At 57.6% G+C, this 21189-nt stretch overlaps 9 protein-coding genes across 9 annotated transcripts; 5 read left to right on the forward strand and 4 right to left on the reverse strand.

Moving 5' to 3' along the window:
* Nucleotides 1-396: 396 nt before the first annotated feature.
* Nucleotides 397-2616, reverse strand: FA10DRAFT_268095 (pseudouridine synthase). The gene has a single exon (XM_025522177.1). It carries the CDS (start codon nt 2528-2530, stop codon nt 449-451), a length of 2082 nt encoding a protein of 693 aa, XP_025376762.1. The 5' UTR covers nt 2531-2616; the 3' UTR covers nt 397-448.
* A 132-nt stretch (nt 2617-2748) lies between these two features.
* Nucleotides 2749-5039, forward strand: FA10DRAFT_302888 (hypothetical protein). The gene is made up of 4 exons (XM_025525180.1): nt 2749-3426; nt 3489-4536; nt 4594-4701; nt 4764-5039. Exons 1-4 carry the CDS (start codon nt 2781-2783, stop codon nt 4990-4992), a joined length of 2031 nt encoding a protein of 676 aa, XP_025376763.1. The 5' UTR covers nt 2749-2780; the 3' UTR covers nt 4993-5039.
* Nucleotides 4920-7250, reverse strand: FA10DRAFT_302889 (hypothetical protein). The gene is made up of 2 exons (XM_025525181.1): nt 7060-7250; nt 4920-6996 (listed from the first exon to the last, which is right to left on the reverse strand). The coding sequence occupies exons 1-2, from the start codon at nt 7114-7116 to the stop codon at nt 5023-5025; spliced, it is 2031 nt and encodes a 676-aa protein (XP_025376764.1). The 5' UTR covers nt 7117-7250; the 3' UTR covers nt 4920-5022.
* Nucleotides 7251-7268: 18 nt separating this feature from the next.
* Nucleotides 7269-8945, forward strand: FA10DRAFT_147893 (hypothetical protein). The gene is made up of 3 exons (XM_025518083.1): nt 7269-7588; nt 7656-7713; nt 7764-8945. Exons 1-3 carry the CDS (start codon nt 7510-7512, stop codon nt 8788-8790), a joined length of 1164 nt encoding a protein of 387 aa, XP_025376765.1. The 5' UTR covers nt 7269-7509; the 3' UTR covers nt 8791-8945.
* A 758-nt stretch (nt 8946-9703) lies between these two features.
* Nucleotides 9704-10930, reverse strand: FA10DRAFT_147895 (homoserine kinase). The gene has a single exon (XM_025518084.1). The coding sequence runs from the start codon at nt 10879-10881 to the stop codon at nt 9811-9813; it is 1071 nt and encodes a 356-aa protein (XP_025376766.1). The 5' UTR covers nt 10882-10930; the 3' UTR covers nt 9704-9810.
* A 143-nt stretch (nt 10931-11073) lies between these two features.
* FA10DRAFT_268100 (hypothetical protein) lies at nt 11074-12554 on the forward strand. Its single transcript, XM_025522178.1, has one exon. It carries the CDS (start codon nt 11120-11122, stop codon nt 12509-12511), a length of 1392 nt encoding a protein of 463 aa, XP_025376767.1. The 5' UTR covers nt 11074-11119; the 3' UTR covers nt 12512-12554.
* A 73-nt stretch (nt 12555-12627) lies between these two features.
* Nucleotides 12628-14299, reverse strand: FA10DRAFT_268101 (hypothetical protein). Its single transcript, XM_025522179.1, has 2 exons — nt 13742-14299; nt 12628-13673 (listed from the first exon to the last, which is right to left on the reverse strand). The coding sequence occupies exons 1-2, from the start codon at nt 14186-14188 to the stop codon at nt 12699-12701; spliced, it is 1422 nt and encodes a 473-aa protein (XP_025376768.1). The 5' UTR covers nt 14189-14299; the 3' UTR covers nt 12628-12698.
* Nucleotides 14300-17007: 2708 nt separating this feature from the next.
* Nucleotides 17008-18819, forward strand: FA10DRAFT_268103 (hypothetical protein). The gene has a single exon (XM_025522180.1). The coding sequence runs from the start codon at nt 17412-17414 to the stop codon at nt 18621-18623; it is 1212 nt and encodes a 403-aa protein (XP_025376769.1). The 5' UTR covers nt 17008-17411; the 3' UTR covers nt 18624-18819.
* A 384-nt stretch (nt 18820-19203) lies between these two features.
* FA10DRAFT_272571 (putative carnitine O-acetyltransferase mitochondrial precursor) lies at nt 19204-21189 on the forward strand (the record flags this gene model as incomplete). The annotated part of the gene is made up of 3 exons (XM_025523132.1): nt 19204-19862; nt 19936-20971; nt 21040-21189. The coding sequence occupies 3 exons, from the start codon at nt 19204-19206 to the stop codon at nt 21187-21189; spliced, it is 1845 nt and encodes a 614-aa protein (XP_025376770.1).

A 21189-nucleotide genomic window follows, 5' to 3' on the forward strand; every position in this document is an offset into this window, starting at 1 on the left:
GAAGTAAGACCCAATGCTCACGCTTGGTACATTCGTTGCATTTATGGTAGCCTTTAAGGGGTCACTGCAGCGGTCAAGTAAGCTGTGTCGATTTTTTTTTTCTTCATTTTCGACTTCATCGCTTGACTCAAGGGCCTGACGGTATATTAGGCAAGTCTCGACGACAAGACAAAGAGACATCTGCTTGATTGCATCTAGTGAGAGAAGCTTGCGCAACAAAAGGCGCGAGAGGTGACCTGCATTTGGAAGATACGAGAACCTTTTGTTGACGGAGTGCAAGACGCCGTACAAGTGACCCATAGCTGTTTAAAACCTCACGTCGCGCGCTTCGCTCACATGGCCACTTCAGATATCGACTTTCTCCTATTCTTTACTGCCAGACATCAATGAACATGACCTTGCAAAAAGTTCTTGCATTCTGAGATGAAGGATCCGCTATTGAATTACATCAAGGTATCTGTTGCTGTTGCGATTCTTCCCTCAGCTTCACCCTCTCTGCCCTTCTCTTTCCAGCGCCTTCTCGGTATTTGAGATTCTTCTCGTCGGCTGTATCCTCCCGCTTTCGACTGTAGAGACCCTTCCAGTCGATGGCCGTCTTGTAGCTCCCGTTCCCGAGCGGCAAGATCCTCCTCATCTGATTCCTCTGGTCTCTGTGGAATCCTTCAACGTCAACTTTTGCTCTCGCACCTGGGTACCCAGGAAAAGAGGCCTTGTCGAAAGTCGTCGAGGCCGGCAATGTGCCATTATCCAGCCGCGGCATGGCGAGGAGAAAGTGTTTCGTCATTTCAGCCTGGATCGCATGGGATGACCACAGTGTGTGCAGGCTGGCCGTCGCCATGCTGAGCGGCGACGTCAAGTCGACCGCTTTGCTCGGAGCGTCGAGGTTGGAAAGTGGTCCGTCGTACATCCCGGCTCGCCACTGGATGTCACCGGGCCGGAAACCGCAGTCCCACAGGACCAAAGGCCTGTCCGATGCCATCTCATACTGCGGCTTGCGGTCGTAGATTGCCAGACTTGACAGGCGTTGCAGCTCCTCGTCGTCTGTTTGCTCCTCTCCAGCATCGCCCTCTTCGTCTGTCTGCTCTCCATTGACGAGGCGAGGTCCAGTGCCGCTGCTGGCCACTTTGCCGTCTGGCTCAGTGCTTGTGCTGCCCGGTAGATATGTATCCCCACGCCCAATCTCGACGCCGGCGACACGCATCTTCTTGCGATCCTTCTTCGTCTGCCCCTTCGCGACATTGAAGAGCTCATCGACGATGCTCACATCTTCCAAGTGTGCTCCAACAAGGAAGAGTATTTGGACGATGTGGCGGACCTGGTGGTAGAGAAACGCGGTGCCCCGAAGATTGAGCACGTACATGTCCTCCCTTGTGGGATCTTGGAGCGGGCTCAGCTCTTGCTCCTCTTGCTGCGCCTTTTCCCTAGGGGTCGAAGAGCCTGGGTCAACCACAGGCCAGCCTGGGTGGACACGATCGATCGAAGCACCATCGATTCTCCGCCTGAAATTGGTTATTTGCTTGCTCGCATCGATCTTGCACATGTTACGAAAGTCGTGGTCGCCAAGAAGCCTCTGAGCCGCCTCGCGCATTCGGTCAATGTCGAGACGGGGGACAGGGCCAAACGCTTGTCTTCTCTCGAGGCTGTTTGATGACGAGTGGAGCCAGGGTGGTGCACCGGCTGTGAAAAAGTATTTGTAGTGCCTATAGCGACAATCGAATCGGGCAGAGAAGTCAGGCCTGACGGGCGACCAGGCCTGAACGTGGATGGTTGGGGGCAGAATGCGGTTGAGTGTGCCGATGTAAGGAAGCTCGTCCCCATCTGCATCGATGACCGTCTCTTGCTCTTCATGCAGGTCTGAAGCGGGGCCAAGGACCTCCTCGTCGTCAGACTCGTCCGAGGCTTCCAGACCTTGCTCCTGCCTCGCCTTCTTCCTCTCCTCCACCATGGCCTCGAAGCGTTGCCTTTGCTTGCGCTGATCCACCTTTCTGCTCCTGACCCACAGCGCGACGACCTGCCCGGCGGCGCTGACACCTCGGTCAGTTCGACCGCATCTGGACCACCCAGCACCAGCCATGCCTTTGTCCGGGTCCACGAGTCGCGCCACACACATGGCTTCCCATAGCACAGCCTCGACTGTTGGGACCACCGTGGGAGCACCAATCTGTGCTGCAAGTCCCGAGTAGTGGGCTCCGTCATAAGAAAAGCGAAGGGCAATCTTGCGACACGGCTGATCCGACACGGAAAATTCCTTTTCCTCCTTCTTCTTCGTTGACTGCTTGCGTCGACCGCTGCCGCTGCCGCCGGTGCTGCCGCTGCTCCCCTCCGCTCCCGTATCTGTGGATATGGCAGACGAGGACGCGCCATTCGGCTCCTGCTCGCGAAAGGTCCGAGAGGAAGCGACGACGCCTTTCGGCCCGTCCTCCTTGAACGCAGTCGAAGCCACCTGCTGCTGTCCTTGCCTTCCTTCGAGCGCTTCAAGCCTCGCAATGAGGTCTTGTCGCGACATTCCGGTGTATCTCGAGACCGTCATGTTATGCATGCTACTCCTGGGTATCAGCAACGACGCTCCTCTTGCAAGTCGTAGCATCCAGCGTATTGCTCTTTCCCTCTCGTTCGTAATCGACAGAAGAAGACTGTCGGAGGGAGAGGATATAAGAAAAAAAAAATCAACCTGGAAACCCGAGTCCCGGTGCACCTAGGGCGAGCGACTCTGATGTCTGGACGCGTCGGTCGATAAAACACCAAAAAACCAACACGAGCAACACCTAGGCAAGACGAGGATGGCCACCCCTCGGCCTCGTCGGAGCGCGGCGTCTTCGTCCGCGTTTTTGGGGCAGGAAGATGAAGACTCGTCAAGAGACAATTCGCCGATTTCCGCTGCGGACATGGCTCTGCGCTCGGCTCGCAAACGAGGGCGGGCGTCTGCCTCGCAGACGCCGAGGAAGAGGGCCTCGCCCCAGATGAGCGCATTGGGCATCGAGGCTACCCCGAAGGCGCCTTCATCCTCTTCTCCTTCAGCAGCGACATCAGGAACAAGACGGAGAAGGTCTCTATCTCAGCCCCCCTCTGCTTCCGTGATCCGACAAGAGGTGCGAAAAAGCCTTGCAGCGGCTGCGACTCCCATGGCCAGACGCGCTGGCGGGCCACCTTCAGCGCGCCAGTCGTTGGCCGCCTTTCAGCAAGATCTTCGCCTCGCCTCTACCCCTGGCCCATCCTCTTTTCTTCGAACCCCTGGGCGTGGAGGTGGGGCAAGGGATACCCCTGGCTTTCTCGATACGGTGCGAAGAAACAAGGAGCTGCACCAGAGCGCGAGCAAGAGGCCGGCAGCGGTCAAAAGCACCCCGTTTGCTGCCACCCATGGTATCGGGGGGTGGGGCGCAGGGATCGGAGAGAGCCCCATGGCTCTTCTCGTACAGCTCGCTATGGGTGAGTCCCTAATCGGATTTGACCATGGGTGATGTTGTGGCTGACCGAAGACAACCAACCAGCACCTGGAGTCTTGCCCGAGCCCACTCCGAGGGAAAGGCCCGCACCGTCGTTTGTCCGACCTGGTCTACGCAACATCCCTCGCCGCAATGCGAGCCTGCGGCCTGGTGAGCCAGTCCCTGGGGATCTGACGCGCGACGATGGAGAGGTTGCAGGCGACGTCAGCACGAGTAGCGCTTTGGGCAATGAGCAAGCGAGGCAGCGCCGTCGCCAGTCGACGCGATCGAGCAACATCTTTGCGGAGCTGCTGCAAGATGAAGGAACCACGCTCCTCACGCCAGCTTCAACTGTGACGCGCAACAGACCAAGTCTCTTTAGCATCGGCGAGCCGAGTGGCCTGCGCGACGACGATGAAGAGGAGGAGGAAGACGTCTTCGGATCAGCCCTGGGACGCGAAGGAGAGGATCGGTCGGGGCTGATGAATGCATTCGCAAACGCTTTGGAAGGGTTCAACGACGACGATTCGACGAGGTTGTCGCTGACGAGAGCCATGTCGGAGCCCACGACGGTCGGCTTCAACGATGTAGAAGCAGACGTCGACTTCCTCACAGGCGACGGAGATGCGTTTGGTGACGAAAGAGCAGCATCCATAACAGCATTCAACGAGGATGAGCAGGACACTCCAAGAAGCAGTGCGCCACGCCCATCGGACACGGACATCGTCGACACGTCTAGACTCGGCCCGTCTGACCTTCTCGACAAGAGCCTCATTTATCAGTATGACGAGTCCGACGAGGACATTGGAGAGGTCGGAGCTGAAGATCTAGATGCATCGTCCTCTTCTGGAGGAGAAGACGGCGACGCACTGACGCGCCAGCAGGTGCGCAAGGCACAAATGGGTCTGCTGCGCCGCAGAGTCGCTCGCCGCAAACGCAGCCGCAAGTCGCCCATCACGGGCAAACCGACGCCAATGCTGCCCCCGACGACTGTCCGAAGGCTCTTCGATGCTGCCGTGCAGCCGAGCAAAGGCTCCCTCTCTGGTGGGCCAACTGCGACTAAACGGCAGACCATCGCTTTGGAAAACGGCGTCGTGGATGCCGTCGAAGAGGCGTGAGCTTTCGCTTCTGTCCCTTTCAAAGACGTCAAAAAGCTGACCATCTCTTGTAGCACCCACGAGTTCCTGGCTGAATTCACACGGCAGGTGTCGGACGTGGCCAGGCAGCACGGCAGATCTCGGACCGTGACCGAGCAGGATGCCATGGCCGTCATCAAGACGTGAGTGCCCCTTTGTGTCCTTCCTTTTTCTCGCCCCAGGCTGATGGTCTCATCATCAACAGACATGGTTTCGCAACGCCGCGGGAGCCTATCCCGACATTGGCGCGACGGTATCTGCCGCGCGAGCTGAGCGACCTCTTGGTTGGGTGCCTCAGCACACCCATGGCCAACAGCGCTCTTGCCGTGGCACCAGACCCTTCTTCGCCGTCTTCCTCGGGCTCGTCGGCCTCGTACTCTCCCACCAAGAAGAGGACAGCAAAAGGCAAGGGCAAAGCCAGAGGCAGGCGATGATTGTAATTATAGCAATGCATGTGTATACTGTCAGATCACATCGACTTCATCCATATACCCATCCCCCAATCCGTACTCTGCCTCGTCTACCTCCGAGTCCCACTCGTCTGCCCCTGCATCTACCTCCTCGTCCCCTTCCTCCGCGTCGCCGACGCCTGCTCGAGCCATCGTCTTGAAGACGAGATTCTCCTTTTTCTCTTCTCGTCGAGCTTCCTCCTCCTTGAGCTTCTCGGCAGCGGCCGCGATGGCAGCAGCCTTCTTCGCACCCTTCTTTGGCCCAGTGTTGTTCTTCCCCTTTGCCTCGCCCCATGTCGTCGACGTCGTCTTTGCCACATTCTTCCCCCGCTCGTCCCACTTCTCCTCGCCGTCGTCGCCCTCCTCGAGCACGAGGGCCGAGGAATCGCCCAACAGTCTGCGCAGGACCTCTTCGTCCCTGATCCGTCGAGCTCGCCGTGCGCTCTTTCCCTGCGCAGAGGGGCTCGACAGAGTCAAGCCATCAATCTTGATATCTTCCTCTTCTTCTTCCGCCTCTTGATTGTCCAGTATTGTGATGGTGGTCGTCGGGCGGCGCGACAGGCCAGGCCAGCCCTCCCCGTTCTCCTCTTCGTCGTCGTCGGAAAAGGAGTTCGATGGACGGACAGGCCGTTCAAAGAGCCTATATGGCTTCAGCGCTATCCCGCCGTCGGTCCGCGCAGCTCCTTGTTCTTCATGATCGAGTCCGGCTCTTGAGCCACGGCCAAGACTGGCATCATGCATCGGCACATCCTCCATTGGAACTGGTGTCGTCTCGGTGGGTGGAGACGAAAGCGAACCTCTTTGCCTGTGCAGCAAGGTGGCGGTGTCCATGGCCGAGGAACGCGGCGACGATATTGATGAAGAAGTGCTAGAAAAAGCTCCCTCTTCCTGTTCTTCTACTGTCCTTTCGCCCTCCATCTCTGCTCCTCCCTCTTCTTCTTCCTCCTCCTCCTCCTCCTCCTCCTCCTCCTCGTCGAGCCACTGCCGTTTCGATGAAGCGGGGCCGAAAAGCGGTTGATAGCTCGACGAAGATGCTTGCACTGAACCCTGAAAGAGGCCCTTTGCTCGATTCGCCCGGTTCGGCGAGGGCCCAAGACATGCTTCCTCGTCGTCGTCGTCTTCGTCTTGCGCCCTCTTTCCCTTCCCTCCCACAACACCGAATCCGAACTGCGCCAAGGTCCGTGTCTGTCCCTGACTCTTCTGCCTCTTCTCGGGTCGTCGGTCCCTCACTTCGTTATCATCCCCGTCTTCCTCTTCCTCGTCAAGGACTAGCAGGCCCCCAGCACCTCTTCTCCTTCCCGCTGCACCCGATGCGACACGCCTGGCAGCAGGCGTCTTTGGCACGGCCTCGCCCCTTAGCCTCTTTCTCGCCTTTGTCCGTGGCGTGTACTCGAGCTGCATGATGGCCCGATCCAATCTCTCGCGCTGCGCCTTGCTTTTGCTCGGCGTGATCACCGTCGCCGCCGCGGTCGGTGTCGGGCCTGCCGTCCGTCTGGACGGTGATGGTGATACCAGGGCTTTAGATAGGGCTGGAGATGAGGACGTCTCGCCGTAATATGACCAGGTGGCTGCTGTTGAGCCCCACGGCGAGGCTACTTTGGGACGCCGGCTGGGCGTCATCGCAGACGGGCTCGCAAGGGTTGCGGCGTTCGTCAGTGCGGCATCGACAACGGACCCTCCTGAGCCGTTGACCGAGGGTGAGTAGTGTTTGGAAGCGCTCGCGGGCTTCGTCGGCGTCTTAAATGGGTCTCCTCCTCCTCCTCCTGGTCGCCTCTTTGATGGCGTCGAGGGGTCCACGAGCGGGCGCCTCGTCTTTTCTCTTGCTGCCTTCTGTCTCGGTTGCTCGGCTCTCTTGGAGTCTTCCCTGGATGCCGAGCTCGAGCTGGACGAGGCCTTGGGCTTCGAGCCCTGCGACGCATGCCACTGGTCGTAGATGGCCGCAACGTGGGGCACCTTGTCCATGTCCTTCCGGCTTGGCTCTCGTCCATGCTGCCACGTACAAGCACGTCTGAGCTTTCTTCCTCCAGTTTCATGAAGCTCGTTGGCACTCACCTGCTGCCGGAATTCACGCTGCCACGCCTTGAGCTGGCGCTTCAACGTCGACTCCATCTCGGCCCCCTTTTGATTCCCGTTTCCTAGTCGCAAATCGAAATGGACGTTAACGCCAAATGGGAAATGAAATAATGCCCGGCCTGCCCGCGACGCGTCGGCTCACGCGGCGCCATCAAAATCTCCAAGCTTGGTGTTCTTTGCAATCTTAAAGTTTCCCTTGCATTGGCAGTCAGGCCGTGTGACACCGTCATTGTCGGTTCTTAGGCATAACCAAGCGTGGTGGATTCGGGTCCGGCGTGCGTCGAAGGAAGACTGTTGCTCCGATTCCCTTGCTGGCCAACTCCTCTGTGGAAAAGACAAGGGCCACCCAGCGAAGGAAGTTGGAGGCATCGCAGGTGCGACCGACACCTTCGTCCGCCCCCCCGCTCGTTTCAAGACGCAAACGGGACCATGGTGCCGGAGGCGAATGCCCTCCTCGCACCTCACAGTTTTGCCCAGCTGGCAGATGATGCATTCAGCGAGGACCTCTGTGAGTGGTGTCTTCCTCATTGGTCGTGGCGCACACCTTGCTGTATGCTGAGCATGGACCATGTCAGACGAAGCGGGCCTGCACGTCGTAGACGACATTGCTTCACAGGGCTTCTACCCCGACTCGTGAGTCCTGACAAAGCGAGCTGGAGCGTGGGTTTCTGACTCGGCAGCAGATCCCTCGTCCGGCATGTAGCGGCCATTGCCCTCGTCTCGACTTGTCCGCCCCAGCGCAGCAAGGACAAGACCAACAGATCGAATCTCGCCAGGCCCAGCAACGAGGCCGCGCTGGCGTCTACGGCCATTCTCGCCCGTCTTGCGCGGCTGCTCGATGTCGACGTCATTCTCGATGCCTTTCCGCCGTGCTCGCGGGCTGCTGTACGTGGGGATGCGTCCAGCAACAGCAGCAGCAGCAGCACCAACACAAAGGGACGCAGAAGCAGCGGTGAAGGCAGCGAGGAGGACAGCGCGGGGATGAGCAGTCGGACGAAGATGCTTGCTGACGAGTACGGGGCAAAGGAAGACGTCTGGGAAGTACTGAGGATGGAGGAGCTTGGGAGTATCAAGGTGCACAGCAACAGCAGCACCAAGAGCAGGACGAGGGAGGGGGAAGAGGCCGGCGTGCGATCCAGGTTCAGGAAGAGGGTCCACAAAGAGGGACATGAAGAGGAAGAGGAGGAAGCCGGCTCTAGCGCTTACGATCGCGAGGCAGTCTGGCGGATACTGGACGTGCTTGTCCATTGCTGGAGGGGACAGAGGATGCGGGTCGAAGCAGGGAGAAGATCGTCGAGGCTCTCGCTGCATCTCGCGCGACAGTTTCCCAGGCCGAGGAGTAGTGCGACGGGGAAGCGGCGTAGAAAGCCAGATGGGCACGAAGGGGAGGATGACGAGGGGAAAGAGGAGAAAACGGCTGTTGCATCCACCGAAGTAGGGGAAGCAATCGACGTCGTCGTTACCGGGCTTATGCCGCGGTGGACAAGAGAGAGGGAGCAGAAGACCAGGCTGAGCCGAAAGGCAAAGCATGCGGAGAGGCACAGACGAGCAAAAACGGCAACGAGGCTGCTCATAGAGGTGGGTACTGCCCTCGTACACACTGCCTCAGAGGTGGCCCGAGCCCTGACCACCCCATGCATACACAGCTCCTTCATCTGGGCCGACTCGGCCTGCTCGACAAAGACGCCCTCGTCCGGCGCACGGCCATGATTCTCGACGAGGCTGACGACGTGGCCATCGATGTCATTCTTGATGAGATGCTTGCAGAGACCGATGCAGCCGTCGAGAACGCGTTGATGCGTGCAATCACCCTATACCTGGTTCAGACGGTGAATGTGAAGACGCAAGCTGCCGACTTTCGGTCTGTCGAGATGCTTCCCGATCTAATCGTCGACGACCATGATTCGGAGAGCATCCCTCTACTTTCGCGTCTCGTCCTTGCCTCACCCACGCCCTTGACCATCGAGAAGTTCATCGCCCCAGACGTGGCCCAAGCCAAGAAATCTCCGTACGACGAACTTCAGAAGGAGCTCGATGTGATGCGCGACACCTGGACGCTCTCGACGGACGAGGCGCCGCGCAAGCGACGCTGGGCCTTTTCGAAGGTGTCGAGCTTTTCCTCTTCTGCAGGAAGGGTGAGCAGCAACAGCAGCAGTAGTGGCAGCAGCGGTGGAACTGCATCTGCCCTTGGCTCGAGCCAGACGAGGGCCGACTTGCCAAGCAAGACGCAGAGGAGTGCCTGTGTCGAGGCGCTTGCCCTGACGGCAGCCATGCGCCTCGCCGAGCTCCAGGCCCGGCTCAGGGCAATTCGCTTCGTCCTTGTCCTTGTCGACGCCGTCCGTCGCTCGTCAAATTCGATGGGCGACGGCCTCGATCTCGACCTCGAGGGCTTCGTCGATGCCCTCAAGACGCTGCGGGACAAGGTCGTGGAGACAAAGATATCAATGGAGGGCATCGGGAATGAGAAAATTGAAAAGCTCGTCGCTTCATTTGTCGTCGGCAAGCCAAGGCACATTGCGGCAGAGAACTACAGAAATCTCTTCGAAGACGCCCTCATGGGCTTTGAGCGGGGTATCAGCACGCTGCAGGGGTGGGTCGACGTCGGCGAGCTCTGGACGCGTGGTGGGATGGATGACGAGGACTGAGGAAAACTCTACATTGTATATTGTAAAACCACTACTACCCAATCAAACAATCAATCACTGACTGGACAAGACTGCAACACGATGGTCATGGTGACTGTTCTGTACAGGTGGCGCCCTCGGTCGTGACGTGGAGGAACTGGACGTGGCAGGTGATCTGCTCCTTGGAAAATTCGTGGCAGATTGTGTCTGCAATGGCCTGCTGGTTGGGCCGCGAGGTAGAGGCGAGGGCGAGGATGGTGGGGCCGGCGCCTGAGAGGCAGATGCCGAGCAGGCCCGGGTGCGTCGACGGCGTGACGCTGGCGAGAATTCGCGGCAGGCCGGGGATCAAGTGCTTACGGTACGGCTGGTGGACGCGGTCCTGCATCGCCTGGAAGATGAGGCCCTGGTCCGGCGGGCTCCTGGCGAGTGCCGTCGTGAGCACGGCGAGGCGCTGCAGGTTGAAGATCAGGTCCGCCTTGGAGTAGCTGTCCGGCAGCGCGCTCCGTGCTTTCGCCGTCGAGACCTCAAATTGAGGAATGATGGCAATCACATCGATCTCGGGCGCCCAGCCAAAGCGGATGTAGTGGCCAATTCCGTGCGGCGGTGCCGGCGGGTCTTTGCCCCACTCGGCCCCCGCATCGGGCGGGTATTCGGGCAGGACCTCCGAGAGAGGCACGGCCTTTGCCGTCGTGTCTTCTGGTGAGAGATCGAGGAGGTAGGACCCGACGAAGCCACCGATGAGCGCAGCCGTGACATTATCTGGGTGGCGCTCGATCATGAGGGCATGGTCCAAAAGGCGCTCCTTGGGCAGGCGAAGCTCGCCCAGGGCATCACCAAGGAGCAGACCGGCGACGACAGCGGCGCCCGACGACCCCAACCCTCGCCCAAAGGGAACTTCGTTGTTGACGTCGATCGAGACACCGAGTGGGAATGATGAGATACCGGCGCACCGGAGGACGTAGAGTGCCGTCCGAGTCGTCAGATTCTTATAGGCGTCGAGAGGCGCCTCGGACGCGCCCTCGCCAGTGTATCGAAGCGTCGGTGCTGTGTTTTTGAGCTGGGCGTCAACGGTGACGGACAGCGTCAGGTACAGGGAGAGGGACAGGCCGACGACGTCGAAGCCGGGTCCGATGTTGGACGAGGTGCAAGGCACCTTGATCTCGAAGCGACGGACCATGCCCAATTCAATGCCTTTTTCCTTTGAGCTTTGCGATTGGAGCGAGGAGTCATTTCTTCCTGTCCACCCAAATGATTCTTGGCTTTTGGCTCATGCATGCACCTTCTGCTCGCGTGACCGAATATTTCCGTCACGCGTTGCCCAAGCCCCCAATCGACTTTCTTCTCGTCGCAGAAAAAAAACGAGAAAATCAGAGACGACATCACCAAAGGCATCGCCATAACAGAAGGCAGCGATAATGTCGGTGGTACTACCGCCTCCGGGCTCGACTTCGCGAGTCCTGCGGCATCTCCGCCACATGCTGCCACCCCAGGGCAGTAGCGTCAAGGGCAATGGCAAATTCTCGCGAAGGGGCGTCCCGCGGTACGGCGGCAATGGCATGCCTGCGTATGTGCAGCCAAAGGATCGCATTGCATACTGGAACATTGCACCGGGGGACGAGGTCGTCGTCACACGAGGCTCGTTTGTCGGCAAAGATGGACAACGAAAGCAGTACGGCGGCATCGTCGCGAGCGTGGACCAGGAGCGGAACCTCGTCTGGCTTCGCGCGGCCGAAGAGGACAAGCCAGAGCTGACGGAGCGCATCCCGACGCAATACAAGCACATGCTCCCGCGTCTCTACGATCCGGAAGACCCGTCAAAGGGCTACTCTAGCAACGTATCCCTCGTCCCCAAGCCGGTGCACTACTCGAACCTGTCGCTGAAGCTGCCAACGAACCTGCAATTGCCTGAAAATGTCAAGCTGGACCTCAAGAAGGGTGTCTATGCGAGCAGGCTTACAAGGTCCGGTGTCAAATACGACCGCAAGAAGGGCGCCTTTGTCTGGGAGCGCTATGCCATCGTCCCAACGCTAGATCAGGGAACGGTCAAAGTGCACGTACCCTGGAAGAAATCCGAGGGAAGACAAAGCGTCCGGCGGAGTAACGCTTCAGTCGCCCACGTCGTCGATCGAGAGACGTGGGTGCCTTGGTCGCCCACCGATCCCATCTTTGTCTCTGCTTTCCAGGGCAAAGGCTTGGGCAGTCTCAGCAGGGGATTCAGGACGAGTCCGGCGTCTGAGGAGAGGCTGGTAAAGGCGATGGAAGAATGGCGAATGTTGCACGGGAGCAAGAAGGCTCAACAGAGGCGCAGAGGGCTCTTGCTCGTCGGTGACATGGTGCGGCAAAGCGTCAAGGCTCCGCCCGTTGCACAGGCGCCAACACCGAGCGAACAAGTCGCAATGCTGAACGAAAGCAGAGCGGGGTGGAGCCGCACAATAGACGACTCGGACGCCTCGGCCTCCTTTGCAGAGAGCGACTACCTCGACTTGGCACCGGCCGAAGGTCCCCTTTCCTCAGCAGTCTCTCGCACCCTGCCGCTCGTTGCTGCTCACTCCTCGTCTTCAGGAGCAATTCCGACGAAGCGAGACGGGAAGACGGGAAGATTGGGACCTGAGCACACCGCCGACAAACGCACAGTTGATGCCTGGCCCATCGAGCTCCTCATGAAGGACGATTTGACCAACGAGGGCGGTCTCAAGACGCGCATGCGCCGCTGGCGGGAGAAGCAGCTCGAGAAGAAGCAGCTGGATGAGCTTGCCAAGTTTGAAGAGCATCAAAACATCCAGGCGCTCAGAGACCTGAAGCTGTAAGAGTGCCATCCCAATGAAATGCAATTCCAGGCAAATCCAGAGCAAAGCAAAGACAGAAGAGAGAAAGAGAGGTATGCTATGGTGTGTGATGGGACGAGCCGGGTTCCAGAACTCGAGCTATACAGAATGCGTACGGTGAACGAAGTTATTGTCCTGTGCTGCTGACCATTATGAGGAAGGAAGGAGATTAGAACACCAGAAAGAGAGCAAGGGTGCAGAGAAGGAAAAGAGAGACGAGAGACGAGCCGGCAAGTGTGGAAGCGTCACTCGTGCCGGTGGTCTGAGAAGAGGAGCTGGACGAACCAGTGGTCGCGCTCGAGCCTTTTGTCTGGCTCGATGAATTGGTCGCGCCTCTGTTGGGGGGCGCCTGGGATGGGACGGCTGTCCAGCCGTCGGGCCTCCAGCCTGTTGGCAGGTTCGAGTCTTTGAAGAGGGAAGCCCTTCCCTCGTCGGACGAAAAGACCTCCTCGGGATTGTGATCGGCATTTTCCACGACAATAAGACGTGTGCTGATGTAGTTCGACGAGATGTTGCTCCAGTCGGGCAAGCTATCGTACGACCCTGGGAAGCCGGTGAGGTCCTCAGAGGTTCGCGCAAGTGTGTTGACGTAGCGCCACCAGATCAGATTACGGTCACGTCGCTTGGTGCCGCCCTGCATTTCAGCCATGCAGTACGTGTCGCCACTGGCGTCGACGTCTTGGTATCCGACAATAGAGACGACATCGCGGGTGATGTACTGCTTGAAGTAGTCTTGTGGCGATTTGAGGCCGTCGGACGTGCCTGTGAAGTTGTCGAAGCCATAACGCCAGGTGTTGTACTCGGGGCAGCTTGACTTGGACGGAAGAGTCTCGCCCGAGATCGAGGGGCGGTCCGTCGTGAAGTATGCACACGATGACGGGTCACCGTGGACGTAACGAACGTGGACGTTCGAGGGTGGGTCCTTGGCGACGGCGGCATACCGAGAGATGAGCTGTCCGCCTCCGCCATGCCCGGCCACGGTGATATTGTTCATCTTCGGGTACCTTGTCGAGTTGGAGAATTCGTCCACAAGGGCATCCAAGGCATCGAACGAGGTCAGCTTGGTTCCCGATGGGTGGTTCGCCGGGTCGCCGGCCTGCCAGGCGTTCACGTCGGGCCATGCCAGATCCGACTTGGAGTATTGCTGCGCAAAGGGCAGCGTGAGCCTCGCAGTTCAACTCATCGCATGGAATGCGCAACACTTCTCCTCACCCCTGAGTTGTATTTTGTGCTGAAGAATTCTGGTGCGACCACGATGGAATCCTCGTCCGCACCGGGGTAGTTGGCCTTCACTGCGCTATCGAGGGCATCGTTCATGATTGTCCAGTAGTTGTCTCCGTCTCTGAGCTTCCCGTGGATAAAGATGAATGCTTGCTTCGCCTTGTCCTCGTTTGGGTTCTTTGTCCAGTATGCAGCGATCGTCTCACCGCCATTTCCGACGGGAATATCAGTGAAAGTGGAACCCTTGGGCGGTTTGATTGTGCCGTGTGCTTCGCCCTCGTTGTTGTTACCGCCTGACATCAGCGTGCTGGCGTCCCTTTTGGCATGGTGCTTCGAAAGGTTGAAGCGCGACTGCACCACTGGCTCTTGGGCCCAGACCGAGTGCCCAGCGATCAAGGAGATGCCGAGCATCGCGCCTGCCACCGCGCTGAGCTGCATCGTTATAAGGGATAGTCCGAGAGAGAGAGGGGAAGGATAAAAGAATAAGGAAGAGAAGAGGAGAGAGAGGAAGAGGGTGGTTAGGTGGATGATCGTCAGCCAGCAACGAACGACATGGGTTGGTGAGGGAGGAAGGTGAATAGCGAACCCTGGCGAATATTAAATGCACTGCCCGGCGTACTGGGCTGTTCTCGTCGCCTTGGCAACGGCAGATTTTCTCCCCAGAGCTCCAAAAATACACCTGCACCCGACCTTTCATTAGCGCAGGGCGATTCGCCAACCTATCTTTCGCCTGGCCGGCAGTGCGGAAGCCAGCCGCTCGAAAGCGTTGGAATTGTCCTTTTGCAAAAGGCATGTACAACCGAGCGCAATATTAATTGTAAGCAAGAATCGGCAATCATCATATACAGAATGGGAGAGTCCGAGCGAGTGGGCAATCAGGCACTGAGCCCTTTGTGTTTGTGGATCGTGACAAAAAAGTTCTTGAGTAGAAGCAGAGAAGGATTGGAAACGGGTCACCTCTACCAGGATTTCTTTGGATTTTTTCTCGGCTTGCATTTTCATACAGAACATAGCGGAAAAGCTGAGGAAAATGCGTGTCTGCGTGTTTGCCAAGGGGAATCGGGAACATCGACGCGCATGAAGCTCAGACATTGGTTCGTCCACGTGGTTCCACTTTTGTTTCTTCCTCATGAACGAAAGAATACGCAGGGCCGCGGTCCGTGCGGACGGCAGGGAGTTATGGAGACCATGAAGAAGCAGAAGGCTGCTTCAGAAAAGTTCTGTGACAGTGAAATCACTAATCTTCGGCAGGCTGACATGGCTCGATGCTGCCAGAAAGCAATGCATTGCGATCCACGAGGAGAACTAAAACGTACGTTGAGTGCCTGGCCACTACTGAAGGTGAGCCGGTGCACCAAGATCGACCGTAACGCCAAGAAGGCTCTACGCAAGGAATGCCGAAATATTCTGCTTGCAGGCCGAAGAAAGATGCGGAAGAAGCAAGCTTATTTGTTGTGGGCAGTATCGCTCTCCATGTGTCTCGCCTCGCATTCGCAGCCACGGCTTGATATTATCCGAGACGGTACTCCGCTGTTTGGGCGGCAGGGGAGTTGGTGGTAGCTTGCGTAAGGGGAACCGATATGCCGGCCATCACCGCAACGACCAATCCATTAATCTGCCCACAAGCCAAACGCCGATCGCACGGCGCGTGGCTGCACTGCCGTCACGCAGGCCACACCCGTGCTACGCCGTACGGTAGCCGCTCTTCTCATTATTAAAATTAAGGACAATGTGCCAATGACTTCGTCCGCCTTGCCATCTCAACTTTAAAAGCAGACGATTAGGAAGAGGCGTGCATTCAGTTCACCATTGAACTCGAGCCGTGACATGAGACGATCTAGCCGGCCCCGAGTAAACGGCAATGAAAACGCTCATTCATTCAATATCTTTAGACCCAAACAGCTCACAGGTGTACCTTCACCAGCTCAAATTACGCGGTTCTCAACAGTAACGCTCTTCCCCTCATACCCAGCATAGGAATATCTAGCCGTTTCTGTTCGCACTCCGAACAGTCAGGCTCAAAATGACAACACACAATGCTTCTGAAGGCTCCTCTACGTCCACCTGAATGCTTGATCCCGAATATTGAGTCAAAGATAAAGCGCACCTTTCAGCCACGTTCCTGAGTCGGAATTTGATCCTGCCTCATATAGTATGGCGAACAGATCCCCACAAATGCAGGACCGTCTGTTCGAAAGTCCGCTCAGGGCAAGGGTCCTATCTCGACGGTATCCTCCACTCCCTCCTTGAGAAAGAGTACACGAGCGATTGCGATCAAGCTAATGCCTGAGATGCTAGCGTTCCCGGTAGCGGCGACTCAGCTTGACAGTCAGGGTTTCAACACTTCACAGAGGGTTGAAAGAGAGCTCCCGCGACTCGAAGGGCTGGTTATTTGGCCGTCACCGATCCCTTTTCCTCAGGCTGCCACAGCCATTTGGTAACGGAAGTGGTGACCCTTGGCTGTTGTATAAGCAGGTCCCCACATACACTCGTTCGTCGCCACTACGTATACTCCATGACGATGGCTTTCCTCCCAACAACTTGTGTTCACTGTATACGAAGAAGCCTGAATTATTCCATTGCGCGCTTATTGTGACTTCGGCGGGCGGACAATGGGAGGCGGATATGTTCTCACAGGTATTTTGCAATAACAACGGGAGTCGTTCATTTTACTGCTGTGAAGCTCGTCGCAATGGTCTCTAGCCCGTGAATGGTAACACGTAGAATTTGCTCCGATAGATGGGGGGTCAAGTTCCCCTTGTGTTGAAATGACGCACAATTGCAGGTGCAAATGTAATTCTCGCTGCTTTACCGATTAATTGCTTTGCCCGTATGAGCAATCAATAAAAATTCGCCGGTGCATGTGTTGCCGCCCGCAGGATGCGCATTGTCAGCACGGGGACGGCAACAGGGTCAGGGTAAGGCGGTCCGCCTGCATCATTGAGCTTCTAATAACATGTACCCAATCCGCACCTCGGGACGGTTTGCCCACTAGTTGCTAATCTTGGCAAATGCACGGCGTGGAAAAGGGGGGGAGGGGCACACCCCATGGAGGCAGGCTAGGAGCAAAGGCGAAAATTTCAAACAATGAGCTTAGGAGGCCGAGGCGTCGGTTTGAAACGATCGATGACGTCCTTGTGAACTCTTGAACTTAGGCAATCAAGAAAATAGAAAATTATAGAAAATCCTTTCCACAATCACATTGTAAAGGTCATCACCAGCACGACATATAGCGACCGCGAGGACACATACATCGACAGGTCGATGTCGGTCGACGATCAAGACTGTCCCAAACTTCTCTTTCCTTTCTGCTCGTTTCCTTCGACATAGAAGACGCAGGTCAACCTTGTCAGCAGTTCCGCGAAAGCCCACCACCCTCTTTCATGTATTAGAACTCCGCGACCGCCCACCCTTCTTCTCTCTCCGCCCATCTTTTCTTTCCTCCGCCCTTCGCATCTCCTACTCTTAGCCCCTCAACTCGCTCACCTGTACCGCCGCGCAGCGCCACTCCGACACCAACGGTAGTACAGGAGTGCAGCAGCAGCGAGCGTTAGATTGTCACTCTTCTCCCACGTCCCTCTCTTCGAGCCTGGTGCTTGAAGTAAAGACAGAGATCGGGCATCAGCAATACCATACAACAATACAGATCTAAAGCGATAGAATGGCAGCAGCAGCAGCAACAGCAGTGATGGCCGACGTGGCAAGGCCGCGACAAATATTGCACGAAGAACAGCTCGACGAAGAGACATACGGCCCGGCAGGAACGGGGCCAAAGGTGGTCCGACGAGGTGGACACATCATTCCAATGATCCGTCTGACGCCGCCTGACAGCCGGCCAAGCCCGTCGGTCGCCGTGCCCGAGCAAGAGCTGGGTAAAAACTCCCTTTACGTTCCCCTGCGGACCGAGGAGGTCGGCTGGGAGGAGGGCGGGCTCATCTGGGCCCCAAAGAGGTACTGGTATCCCACCGTGAGCCTGTATGGTGGTGCCGACGACCACGTCATCGGCACCTACCGAGGCGGACCAAAGGGATACAGCTTTGTCAACATCACCGACTCGGCCTTCCGTCTCGCGAATGGTGACGGCGAGAGCGGCGCGAGTAACAGCAATACAGGGAGTGGACAGAGCCGCAAGGATCGGTCCAGGAGCCAGCTACCAAAAGCGCACGTTGCCACGATGGCCAACAAGGCAGTGGAGGAAGAGCCAGCAGCTGCAGAAGCAAAGACAGTGGCACAGGCGCTCGAGGAGCAGGTCGAGGAGGCGGCAGCAGCAGCAGCCGAGGAAAACCGAGCTCAGGCTCAGGAAGAGGACGAGAAGGAACGCGAGCGTTCACGGCGAATGATCTCTCTTCCACGCCGATCGTCATCAGTCTCCTCATCTGCGTCTTCGTCTGCCTCGACATCACGCCGGGGAAGCTCTTCGACGACGTTCGACGACGACGAGGCCGGTTCTGGCGCCGACACAGGCATGACAACACCCGCCGAGTGCGAGTCGCCGATGGACGTGGATACCAAGATGGCTGACCGTCTCGAGGCGGCCCTGCACGCCATTAAGGAGGAGGAAGTGCAGATTGAGCCTGCAGCGAACAAGGCTAAGCTGGCCAGCCGTGTTGGCAAGGACGTCGAGATGGAGGTTCCAGAGGAGCCCATCGATGCCGCCCGACTTGGTGGTCCATTCCAAGCATCGCTGCTCCAGAAGTCGTCTTCGATCGGCCTTCACCGCAGCCTGGTCCTGTCGCCTTCTGTGCCCAGCCAGCACCTCCAAGCGCCAAGAGGCCGATCCACTTCGCGACCTAGTCCGCCCTCGTACGTGACGCAGGACCGATACAACGGTGGCTGGGCATTCGAACAGAATACGATGCGCCAATGGCTCTGAAAAATTTATCTCATCAAGATGCTCGCTTTGAAGCTTGCATCTTCTTTACCAATCGTCATGGGTCTTTGTGCTTCATATCTCCTCTCTCCCACTCCAGATGCTACTCTCCTTTTCACATCAATCTTTATGTATTTATAAGACCGGCTTCTCAGCATCAAGAATAGCCACCGTCTCCAATTCCCATCATTGCCTCTTGCTACTTGAAAAACGGTGTGCGTCCAGTATTTGGCTGGGGTCGGAGCACCTCGGCTCGAGGCCGTGAAAAGAGGACGCGTGGGCAGTGGAGTTTTTCTGGCCTCTGTGGAGCAAAATTGAGCCGGTCGCGCTGTAAGCCGGTCCCGCCGTCGTCCTTGCCCAGAAGCAGGAATCTACGAGATTTAAAGAATCCTTTCTCCATCCTCTGCGCTCTCCGGGTTTCTCTGCTCTCCCCTAGCCTTTGTTCATCGCTTCTTGTCCAGGCGTGTGTTTCTCACCCCACCCCATGCACTCGCTTGCCAGCCTTACCGCCCGACGAGCAGGCAGAAGCACCATCACATCTTCCTCGTCCATTCTCAAGACCAATCGCATTCAGGCGCGCACCATGATTCTTCGCGCAACAACTTTGGCCGGCGGAAAGGGGCCTCTGCTGGCCGGACAAGACTCGCTGCCCAGTCTCCCCGTCCCCTCTCTCGAGCAGACGCTGCCAAAGTACCTCCGCACCACTCTTCCGCACCACCAGGGCAACGAGGCATCGCTCAAGCGCACCGAGTCGGCCGTCGAGGCGGCCCTCAAGGGAAAGGATGCCGCACTGTTCAAGAAGCTCCAGGAGAGGCTGCAGCAGCGGGCAAAGGACCCGGAGTCGGACGGCAACTGGCTGGCCGCCTGGTGGAACGACGCGGCTTACATGGGCTACAGGGACCCCGTCGTGCCATTTGTCAGCTACTTTTACCTGCACAAGGACGACCGCTCGCGGAGAACCGGTCCGACACGCGCTGCGAGCCAGATCAAGGCCATGCTCCAGTTCCGCAAGCTCCTAGAGAGCGAGGAATTGGCTCCGGAAAAGACAAAGAGCGGGCCCATGTGCTCCGGCTCCTACCCCTGGATGTTCAACTCATGCCGAATTCCGGAAAAGCCAATTGACCAGGCCAAGAAGTACGATCCTCGGAGCAACAACCACCTGGTCGTAGCCAGGAACGGCCACTTCTTTGAGTTTGAGCTCGTCGTCAACGGAGAAGAACTCAGTGCTGCTGAGATTGAGGCGTAAGTCTTTTGAACAAACTGCCAGAAACCAGCCGAGAGCGAGGAGCTGACTCCCTGAATACAATGCAAACAGGCAACTGGAAAAGATCGTCAAGGACCCGGCGGCATCGAAGATGGACACGTTGCCCGTCGGAGCGCTCTCTTCGGTGGACCGAGACACCTGGACCGACTCTCGCCAGGCGCTGCTCAATGTCACAGGTGACGGCGGCAAGCACAACCAGAAGATGCTCGAGCGCATCGAGAGCAGCGTTATCCTTCTCTGCCTCGATGATTCTGCACCCGTGACGACGGAAGAGCGAGGCTGGAATGTCTGGTGGGGTGATGGCAAGAACCGCTTCTACGACAAGCAGCAGCTCATCGTCACCAACAACGGAAAGGCTGGTTACATGGGCGAACACTCTACCATGGATGGAACGCCCACGCTGCGCATGAATGACTTCATTCTCTCTGCCTTGCCTGCGGGCAAGATCGATCTGGGCAACTCAAAGCGATCGGACCTGCCCACTCCCGCGCTGCTCAACTTCCAGCTCGACAAGACAGTCGAATCGCGCATTGCAAGCAGCATCGCCGCATTTGAGGACCTCAAGTCGAAGCACGACCTGGCTGTCCTTGAATTCAGCGCCTACGGCAAGGAAGCCATCAAGAAGTTCAAGTGCAGCCCTGATGCGTGGGTGCAGATGTGCATCCAGGTCGCTTTTTACAAGATGTTTGGCAAGCCGGCGCCGACGTACGAGTCGGCCCAGACGCGAAAGTTCAAGTGGGGAAGGACCGAGACGATCCGATCGTGCAGCCCCGAGTCGCAGGCGTTTGTCGAGGCGTTTGAGTCTGGAAAAGTGTCGGACGAAGAAGTCTATGAGCTGTTCCAAAAGGCGACGAAGCAGCACCTGTCCTACGCCGCGTCGGCGGCCAATGGCGAGGGCGTGGACCGACACCTGTTCGGTCTCAAGAAGCTTCTGCAGGAAGGAGAGGAGGTGCCGGACCTGTACAAGGACGAGATGTACGCAAAGAGCAGCCACTGGCTGCTGTCGACGTCGCAGATCTCGAGCGAGAGCTTCGATGCGTGGGGCTACGGAGAGGTTGTCCCCGATGGCTTCGGATGCGCTTACGCTGTGAGTCGTTCTACTCCCTTCCGCTCTTTTTACGGTTTCAAGTCGCTGACTAGACGAGAAATGTACAGATCAAGAGCGACTACCTGACCTTCTCACTCACGAGCAGGAAGCAGGACGCCGCCAAGCTGCGCCACTACATCAACGAGGCCTGCCTCGAAATGCGGGACTTGCACCTCCGTCTGGCCTCGAAGTCTGGCGGCGAAAAGGCAAAAATGTAG

This window comes from Acaromyces ingoldii (assembly GCF_003144295.1).
Source record: "Acaromyces ingoldii strain MCA 4198 unplaced genomic scaffold FA10scaffold_4, whole genome shotgun sequence".
NCBI classification, from domain to species: Eukaryota; Fungi; Basidiomycota; class Exobasidiomycetes; order Exobasidiales; family Cryptobasidiaceae; genus Acaromyces; species Acaromyces ingoldii.